Source organism: Aulostomus chinensis, chromosome 20 (genome assembly GCF_037954235.1).
Source record: "Aulostomus chinensis isolate RoL2024-O1b breed Wild chromosome 20, RoL_Achi_v1.0, whole genome shotgun sequence".
Classification (NCBI taxonomy): domain Eukaryota; kingdom Metazoa; phylum Chordata; class Actinopteri; order Syngnathiformes; family Aulostomidae; genus Aulostomus; species Aulostomus chinensis.
Genome location: NC_141339.1, coordinates 6,231,100 through 6,241,307, shown reverse-complemented (window position 1 = coordinate 6,241,307; position 10,208 = coordinate 6,231,100). Strand labels below are relative to the sequence as shown.

The window sequence follows — 10,208 nt, the reverse complement described above, 5'->3', positions numbered from 1 at the left end:
ACAGACCTTATGTAAGACTTAAAACTGCAACACCCTGCCTTTGGGAATGTGCGAGAAAAATGCGATATCTGCAAAGGATTTTTTTTTTGTCTATTTCTGGGTCTGAACTTTAAAAGTTTATATATTTACATATGTGATTTAAAGATAGTTTATGGTGGAAGTCCATGACAAGTTTTTTAGAACATAATTTCCACTTGAGTATTTTTTTTTCTTAGTTTTAAGCTGTCAGAGGAAAATCAATTTTCTCAAATTTGTACTCAACCACATACGTGACTGTTCAAAGAAACAAGCTGAGACAATCATTTTCAAGTAAATTTCAAGTCATCAGGCCAAGTCTCATCAGTTTGGGTCTAACTCATTAGTCAAGGGGATAGAATCAAGTAAGAGGTCATAGTTAAGTCTCAAGTCCAGTAGTAGTCTAATTGTGGAGAGACTCCATCAGCGGTAAAGTGCACTACTGCCAGCTTCTGCTCCAGATAGTGGTCTGCATTGCACTGGCTCCCTGTGTGTCAAAGGATTGAGTTCAAAATCTTGTTACTGGTCTATAAGTCGCTGAATGGGCTTGGGCCTAAATACATGTCAGAGCTACTGACTGGGTATGAAGCATCCAGACCCCTCAGGTCATCAGGGACAGGTCTACTCAGTGTCCCCAGGGTCAGAACCAAGCAGGGTGAAGCTGCTTTCAGCTTCTGTGGTCCACACCTGTGGAACAAACTCCCTGAACCTCTGAGGGGGGCACAAACTGTCAGCTCATTTAAATCAGGGCTGAAAACACTGCTGTTTACTGCAGCCTTCTTATAGTATTGATTTGGGATTGAGCTGGGTGATTTGGTATTGATGGATTGATTTAATATTGATTTGTCTGCTGTCGAATTGATTTTAAATGATTTTTGAATGTTTTAATGCATGTTTTCGATTTTAAACTGATTTTAACTTTCAATGTCTCATTCCCTCTGTAAAGCAATATGAATTGCCCTGTGTATGAATGGTGCTATACAAATAAATTTGCCTTTCACTCTCTCACCAATTCCAGCCTATGTCATGCCAGTTCCCTTGTTTGAGTGACTCTTTATTACACCCTCTCTGTCCCCCCCCCCCTCTCTCTCTGTCTGTCTCATACACACGCGTCATGTTCATCATGATGCAAGTTTGGCTGACTTCACCAGAACAATTCAACAGAAAAATTCCGACATCCAAACATTAGTCGCCCCCCCCCCCCCCCCCCCCCGCGGGGAAAGGGGGGGGGACTAATGTTTGGATGTCGGAATTTTTTTCGCGGCGGAACCAAAGCGCGCTTTAAACCTCTTTCATAGCAACTGTTGTCAGGTCTGTTTTTAAAATGGAGAGATATTTGACAGGTATGAAACACATTTTATTTTATTTTTAACTAGTTCTGAAAAACTGAAGGGATGTTTGTAATTTTTAATAGGTCAATAAAGTTAAACATGGCCTATTTTGTCAAAAAAAAAAAAAAGAGTTCGGTGTGGGGGGGATGAAAATTTTTCTTCCTCCAAAGGGGGAAATGACAGAAAAAGTTTGAGAACCACTGAGGTACAAGAAGACTTTATAAAACCTGAAGCATGACAAACAGCTTTCTTGTTCAAGTGATTTATTTTCTGTTCATATCCCAGTATACCAGCCCTGGGCACAATAACTGATGAGGCAGATGAAGAGATGCAGAGGGAAGCTCTGCTGCCTTCAAGCAATACCTGGACACATGCAGGTAGAAGATGTTGCACAGACTAGCAAAACAAATTTGTTCCCCTCCACAGATTGACTGCAACGACTACCTCAGAGCTTTTTGTGCAGCATTTGTCAGAAGGCAGTCAGACATTATGTGCAAATAGATCTAAATTGCCTCCCAGTTCCTTTGAGTCTAATCAGAGTGATATCCCCCCCCAACTCAAAGTATATCACAGAGTATAAATATTAGACAGTGTTTGAGTCTACTTATATAAAGCAGAGAAAAACTCAAGCCAAACATTAGATTAATGCAATGGAACATGGTGTGAATTCCATGAAACAGAGCATGAGGGAGGAAAGATAAAAATGATTGGAAAAACAACTTGTTGATTAAATTCAAATAAATACAATCCATTACATGTGAGGAATCAGAGGTGCAAGACTAAACATCTAATGACTGAAACATAAGCAGACATTTGGCTGAACATGCTGGCTTGATTTGCTTTATGCAAATCACATTCCTATTTACTTGTGCAAATAATGTCTAAAACTGTTCAATCAATAAACATTTCCAGGGTAATTATAAAAAAAGACAGCCATCAATTGCGCATTCCATCTTTAGCTGATCCCTGATCAGTCTGCTCCTTCCATTAATCACAGGGAAATCTTACACAATGGTTGGTTTTCATGGTCGTACAACAACCAGCGCTGTGACAGGCAGGTACTTTTCTGACATTGTCATTGATTTGACTAAATAATTTCCTAATTTCAGACTTATTTATTCAATTGGCACCATTTAAATGATGTTTAAAGAAATGAAAGCATCTGCAGCACTGTTCAGTTAAACTTTTCCATTAACTTTGTAAAAGGAGCTCTAGAGCAGTGACATGACTTTCATGCATCTAAATATACAATGAACTTACAGCAACCTATGTAGAATTTATAGCTTAAACTAACAGTTTCAGCATCAATTTGATGGAGCACTGTTGTGTGTAAAAGGAGGTTTCTTTTATTTGTCCATTTGATTTTGTCTCTCGTAATGTGGCTTGAATTGACCGAGCATAAAATCCTTCTAGTTTGTGGTGATGCTTTCAGGTACTGGATGCAAGTTTGGCATCCTTACTGCAAAAATGAACTACTGCTAGTCACTCAGTCAATGTAACACTTAACAGCTAGTGCTAACCAGCTATTACCACTAGCAACTACACATTAACATAATTGCTGTGGGTCCAGAACTATGATCACTGTAATGAGTTTGTGTTTTGCTTCATTTAAAGATTATTTTTGTTTGTTTCTGTTTTACTCTTGTTGGTAAAACCAGCATTTTTAACTATCATGTTACACTTGTAAGGTCCTCTACCAATGCCCAAATTAGAACATTGAAATGTACTAGCATCTAGTATTTTACTACTTTTACCACCAGACGCCTTTTAACTAATAACTTTTTGTAAGTATTACTGTACATGTAGCACAAGTATATTTGTGGACCAAGATATAATGAAATGGAATGTGTACTTTGTGATGTAAATAACCTCCTTTATTCACTCACGATACTGATATAAGATTTCTTCATTTCGGGGTGTATTTTTTGTTTGAAGAAAATGTATTTTTCTCAGTATTCATGATTATAAAAAAGGAATTAAATCAAGTGTCAGGTCAGATGTGATGATCACTTTGCATGACCTACAAAAAGCTTTCCTCTCTTCAACTCTGACACAAGCTCGCTGTCAGCTAATTCTGTGATGAAACAATTCCACCGTTGAGTCCCTGGGCATGAATCTCTACTGAAGAACTGATGATGTGGTCGTCTCTATAGCCTACACTTGAATAAAAAGTATGTTAAATTTGAACCCTGATGCAACCGAATCCATATATGTTTCTACACCAAAATTAATTGGTGGCCAATCATTTGATTATTTTAATAAGAAAAATTACATACTTGGAGCAAATAAAAGCTAATATCCAGCATTCAAAAATGTTTAAATAACATAAGGTATTGTATAAAAAGGCACAAATGTACTTTTTTTTGTAGAAAAACTATCAAAGCAAAAGCTTTTTTATGTGTTACAGCACCTCTGTAGAATGTCTTTGAAAACATAAACAACCTTGTTGAGGGGGCAGCACATGACCAGAGAGTTGCGGTGTCAGTCCCTGTTGTCGGAAACAATTTAAGTATGAGCTGAGGAAGAAACTTTCAATTTAGCAATTGATTTACAGTCTAACACATATAGTAACAAGCTCTGATTTGTGACGGAAAGGCTAAGATTCAGTGGTTGAAATGTGTCGGTGTCTTGTGCAGACAGCTGCTTCCTCACACTGCTACAGTAATGCAATGAGCCAAATGAAGACCTCTACACAGAGATAGCCAACTCCATGACTTCAGATGCAGCCCTCCGGTACATCTACCTAGCAGCCAGGTGTTGAGGTGAGGAGAAAAATGGGAGTAGAGCCAAAACTCCTACGTGCTCCACTGTTGCCTCCATGGGAATAAAGTGGTATTACAGGATAAGATGCCACAATACTAGCTTAGCTCCAGCTACATTGATCCCTTTACAAATAAAAATAAATCACAATATGGAAGCTATGTACAGAAATATGGCAAAAAAGGTTGCCCGCAGCTGTGTGTCCTTCAACGCTAGTCTGGTTGGCCATAATATACATGATGTCAGATAACATTACTTCCTTTCATCCACCTTTTTACCAAGTTTTATTATTGAGATCTGTTTCCCAAAATGGTATGTGTAGCCCCAAGGGGAATGTGCAGGTATATCTGGGGTACACTAAAAACATTTGAAGTAACTTCTCAAAATCCTCCAAGTATAAACCAGTGCTGCGTATTTTTTCCAGAGGCATTCTGCCAAGACATGTTCCATCTCTTCTTGACTGAGTCTTAACTCAGTTCATCTAACTTGATTCCTAGCCAGTCGGAGGCAGAGTAGAGCCATTGGCAAGTCTTTGGGGATGCACTCTCAAGAAACCGTTTCCATTCTATTTCCTTCTAAATTGGGAAAATTAGGCCCTTTAGCACTCAGTACATTGCTTAGCTTGCACAAATATGGGTAAATTGTTGAAATGATCTCAAACCATGCCCATGGGAGCAGCTGGGAGTGCATTACAGAGTCTGAAACCATCTGCTCCTGGTCTTCCAGTACCATGTCTGACAGAGCGAGGTGAGGTATGGGGTCCACAGCATGAGGGTGAATGTTTAAGTGAGTACAGGATTTTTAAATTTATAAACCATTATCATAGATGCATTATGGGGAAAAAACACCATTGTGCCACATCAGTTAGAATATAATGTGAAAAATAAGATCATATTACACCAAAACTAGTACTGGTTGATCCAGCCATACAGGGTTGTTGTGGTAATTAACTGTTAAAAAGCAATATATCACACAATGATACACAATCAGGTGTTCTGATGGCGAGTCTTCTCTAAGGTTGGGTCAGAGTTATATGACACGACTGGCCAAGATCTATTCCCCTTGTAAGCCCTTTTTTATGTTAAACAGGTGGTCGTACATGAACAAGACCTGCCTCTGCACTGGTTGTTGCACGTGTCAGACAAATAAAGCCCTGCGATGTGACCGAGGTGGTTAAAGCACAAAGCTGCACACACACTATGCAGATGATTCCATGATTGAACAATTACTTTGAGACATAAATCCCCCATAATTCCATATAGTTCATGTTATATTACAATTTTAATTAAATAAATGGGAACAAGATACAGCCCGGGATAGAAAGCAATTACACGAAACAGGACTTTTTTGTGTGGCTGCTGAACAAACACAACAAAGCTTCCCTTGTGAAAAACGCACGAGACTTGGAAGAATAAAATTCACATTGATTAAAAGACACCCAGGAGATATTGTGGTGAGTGGGACTGCCTCCTCTGCAGGAATGAGGGTTTCCCTCCATGGAGTTTGAAGCCGGAAACTAATGAGCAGGGCGGGTAAAGTGTCAGTGTCAGTGACCACCTCGTCAATATTCCCACTGTAGCTGCTCACAGTTCTGGGGGTGTTAGAAGGAGGGGCTGACTGAGCTGACAAGAGGAGGCAGCTAAGTGTGCTCACAGCTCATAGTCAAACTTGTACTCGTGAGCAAGGTAGATCCTGCGGAAGATGAGTGCAGCCAGGGCCAGAGTGAGCACCACAATGAGCATGACTGAACCTGCATGGCTTTCCTCTTGTGGCTGGCGAGGTGCTGCGATGAAGGCTGGCCTGCTTGGGGCATTGCTGCTGTCTCTTTGGCCCTGCTGGCTGTGCTGTTGAGCACGTCGTTGCCGGGGACTGAGAGGACGATCAACGCTGGGGGGCAAAAGGGTTTGAGGTTCCTCTGCTTCGGTAGCTGGAGGCACTTCAGACTGTACGGAATGACAGAAAAAGAAAATTTTATAGCATGAGTGTAGACAAATGCTTTTTTTATGAGTGCAATTTGTAGTTCACCTGAATGAACTTGTGCTTCACATTTGAAGAAAAAAATTGTAAGAAGGAAAGGCTAACTTTCTTAGCATAGATCTATGGGCAGAACGCCCAATTTACCAGTTGATTTACTTTATGATCCTACACTCATGTTTGGTCTAAAGCTTTCTCTAGTGACAAAAGAATGAAGCAGCAGAAAGTTTCCTCTGTCGGGATTGGCATATTTGATCATTGATCTATCATTGATTGCTAAAGATTTTGTTGATAATTTGCAATTTTGAATGATCGAACTCCAAAATGGTGGTTTGTCTCTGCTGTGCATGCTAGTGTCAAAACAAATTACCTTGTCAACAGAAGAACTTTGGTAAATATGAAAAGAGCACAGTGAAGTTTGGTGTCTGCAATTTTGGACTAAAAAAAGATAAAGCTAATTTCAAACACTGCACCTGGAACCTTCTTGCTGTGAGGCACAGTGATGCAGAGGTTAGCACTGTTGCCTCACAGCAAGAAGGTTCCAGTTTCCAGCCAGGGCTTTTCTATGTAGAGTTTGTTTTGTTATTGGAGTTTGTCTGTGCCTGCGTGGGTTCTCTCCAGGTACTCAAGCTTCCTCCCACAATCCAAAGACATGAAAGTTAGGTTAATTTGCGACTCTAAATTGACCGTAGGTGTGCCTGTGAGCGTGAATAGTCGTTTGTCTATGTGTGTTGCCCTGTGATGGACTGGCGATCTGTCCAGGGTGTACTCCACCTCTCACCCAAAGTCAGCTGGGATGGGCTCCAGCCCCACTGGGACCCTTAACTAATAAGCGGTGTCGAAAATTGATGGATGGATCGGTAATGCCATGTACAAGTACAACACAACAACGACCCCCGATAATGCTCCACTTTAACAATGTACACCTGATCCTGATTGATGAATCCTCCACCTCACTCATTCAGGACTAATGCCAGGTCTGAGCACTGGGACTGGGTCCAGGACCTCTCTCTTGTGCCTGGCTGTGATGCGTATAATCCATCATTATTATTGCCAAGAAAGTTAAAATACATAAAATACATCCAGGTTTTCTGTTGCATGGAACTGATCATGAGCAGCATCTTAGCCCATTACAGCAAATTTATACCAAACCAAATTCGAACAGCATGTAGTTGCTGCTTCATTGAAATCTTGCTTTGGCTGTTCTTGACTTGGTATCAGTCTTCTCCCCACATGTTTTGCTGTTGACATCGTCTATTACCCTCAGTTATTCTAAAGAATACTGGGTGATACATCAAACTAAACTTGTTATGTCCCTTATATCATATCAGTATAAGCCCCAAATATCCGGTATCCATTGGGCTTTTAATGTTACAATGTTCCTGTTCATTTTAAGACCATAATAAGTTAACATAACATGCTGTCTGGGGTAAAAACTAACCAAAACTTTCTCAGTAAAAGCTGCGCCCAAACAATTCAACCAATCAGAGAAAGGCCAGATGGAGACAGGGCATGAAACAACACCCAGTCCTACCTCCTTTGTCTTTAACCACAGCAGAAGCCGGCTTGGCTCTTTCTGGACAAGTTTTAAGTCTCCACCCTCCAACTTTGTGGCAGATGGTGAGTCCTATTTTTGACATGGCCATCCTCAGTTTATCCAAACTCTAATCTAATTTGACTCTCCTCTTTGCTCCAAGAGAGTGGCTCGCTGTGGTTGTGTGTTGGCAGCAGCTGGAGCTAAAATCAATCCTCTTAGGCAACAAAGCTCACTCGTACCAAAAGAATCTGTGGAAACACCATAGCACATCCTCTGTGATGATATGGATCTCAAACTGTTTGACTGTACCCAATAAGTCAGTGCAACCAGTGTAGATGACTGTACATTCAGCAAACGGAGAGATTTCTGTCTATACACATTATAAGTGATTTTAAGAGCTCAGTGGGATGTCAGGGAGTGATGAAGCACAATGTGAAAGATGGGTAAAAATCTTAAGAGAGACATCACCATATAATCATTCTGACTGCACACTACAGAGCTTCAGAACACCCACTGCTCTGTCTCTGTCTGTAGAAATGAAACAGACAGATTTTTCTTTTTTTTTTAGTATAGCAAACACCAGGAGAAGGAATTGGCACAAACCACCATGGCATCACAAAACATCAGTTTTGACACATTGCTGTTATTTTGTGTGTGTTGGTTTTAGTTACATATTTATGAAGTTATATCACGTTTTTTTTGCATTTTGTTTTTAATTCATTCGAATGCTGTCTATTTTTTTTCTTTTCTGTCTGAGGTTTTGTTGTTGCAGATGTTGCCATCTTTGATGAAGTTACCATGGTTATAGGTGTTACTGTCGATTGGGGGCTAATGTGTAGTGTTGACTGTGAAGCTGCTACTTCCGCACTTTATTGGTGTCCAAGTTTATAGTCTGTCACAGTGTAAGAAGTTGTAAAATGTGTGTCAGACAGTGGTAATAACTATTCAAATGGTCCCACCCATTAAATTAATGCAAACCCAAGAATGTTGCATTTGGTACGAGGCCATTACATAGACTGGCTTGTCTCAACATTCCAGCTATAGCCCCTTTTGCACAGTACTTTTGAGGCGGGAATCTTATCCTACTGTATCAAATCACTGTCTGAAAAAAACAACACAAAGAAAGAATGTTGGGACAGATTGCTGCGCCTCTGATATGCCACAGGAATTAATAACAGCAACTAATGTGAAAGGGACAAGTCGAACAGCTCATTCAAAAAACTGTTGTGGAATTTACACTTCAGTCTAGACAAGAACTTGCAGCTTAAAAGTCCCTAAACATAGGATGTACAACGTGGTGCCTTGAGCCTTCACTTCCCTTCATTGCTGAACTGTTGCACAGCACGTGTGCAGGGGCAGAGCAAAGTGCGAGGGTCATGCATGTGCCCCCAAGAAATAATACTTTGGTGCAGCACGCTGTGAAGACAGGCAGGTTTGCCCAACAGCAGGTAATCTGACAGGAGGGTGTTGTAGATCACAATAATGGGGATGGAAGAAAAGATCATCCTGGTGGTGTTCAGACCAAAATAAACCTGAAAGCAATCTTCAGGAAGCCATCGCTCCCGGAGTTGTGCCGAGTTATGTCTGTCAAGATCTACATGCACCTCCGGGGAGAGCACACAGCTGAAGTGAAACCTTACAGAAACTGTGGTGATTTCTACGTCAATTTAATGCTGAAAAAAACCAAAAACATTTTCCGGTGTTTTATTACACTCAGTAAAAGTAGCATGTAGTTAATCGTGATGGTCTGTAATCTGTCAGTTTTTCTTAAGAAAAACTGTTCTCAAATGTGCAAAAACGACTTTCAAGAATAAGATACAGTGAATCAATTTGATCAAACAGAACAAGCTAATAACGTTATTGTATTTGTATGTCAGTTTGATTTGAAACATCCTTTCTGAGTGTTCAAGCCTTAATCAATCAATCCACAGAACTTCAGTGCCTGTAATGCATCTGCTCTATACTGAAGCTGAGTTCACTGTACCACAGTATTTATATTAACATAGAACATGTTCTAATGAAAGTTTTCCTTCATTGAGCTCTTTATGTAAAGTTGCAGTTTTGGGTGCATCGTTTGGTACATATCGTATGGAATTCCAAATGACAAATAACGCACGCACCTTCAAAGTTTCTCCTCTGACACTGAAGGATCACAAGCTGTTTCCAGCTCATATTCTGGGCTGTTTTGAGTCAACACTGAGAATTTGTGAGTGTGACAGTCTTCGTGGCTAAAAAAGAAGTGCGTGCACATTTTGGTGACGCTAAAATCAATGTTGCAAAATAATGTATGCACCTCCAGGGTGTTTTTCCTGACACTTGAGGATCCAAAGCTGTTTCCAGCTCATATTTTGGGCTGTTCTCACTCAGCACTTAGAGTAACATACTTGTAGCTCTCCCTAGGTCTGAAAAGAAGAGAGGATGTAATTCTCAGCATATTATAAACAACACATCTCTAAAATAATTCATCCACTTAAGAACTTACTGAAGAATATAACAGATACAATACAGGCATTGTAGTTCTGCCAATTATTTAATTCAACCCTTAACGAGTACAACAATACAAATACAATGATACTCATTAGCTTGTTCTA

The 10,208-nt window shown here is 40.2% G+C and overlaps 1 protein-coding gene across 1 annotated transcript in view; it reads right to left on the bottom strand.

The window, feature by feature from the left end:
• Positions 1–1,450: 1,450 nt before the first annotated feature.
• The window catches only part of ube2j1 (ubiquitin-conjugating enzyme E2, J1), a 70,136-nt gene continuing 61,378 nt past the window's right edge, over positions 1,451–10,208 (bottom strand). The window contains exon 8 of the mRNA XM_086189833.1: positions 1,451–6,049. Within this exon, the coding sequence (XP_086045959.1) occupies positions 5,756–6,049 (294 nt within the window). The 3' untranslated portion in view covers positions 1,451–5,755. The remainder of the gene's footprint in view (positions 6,050–10,208) is intronic.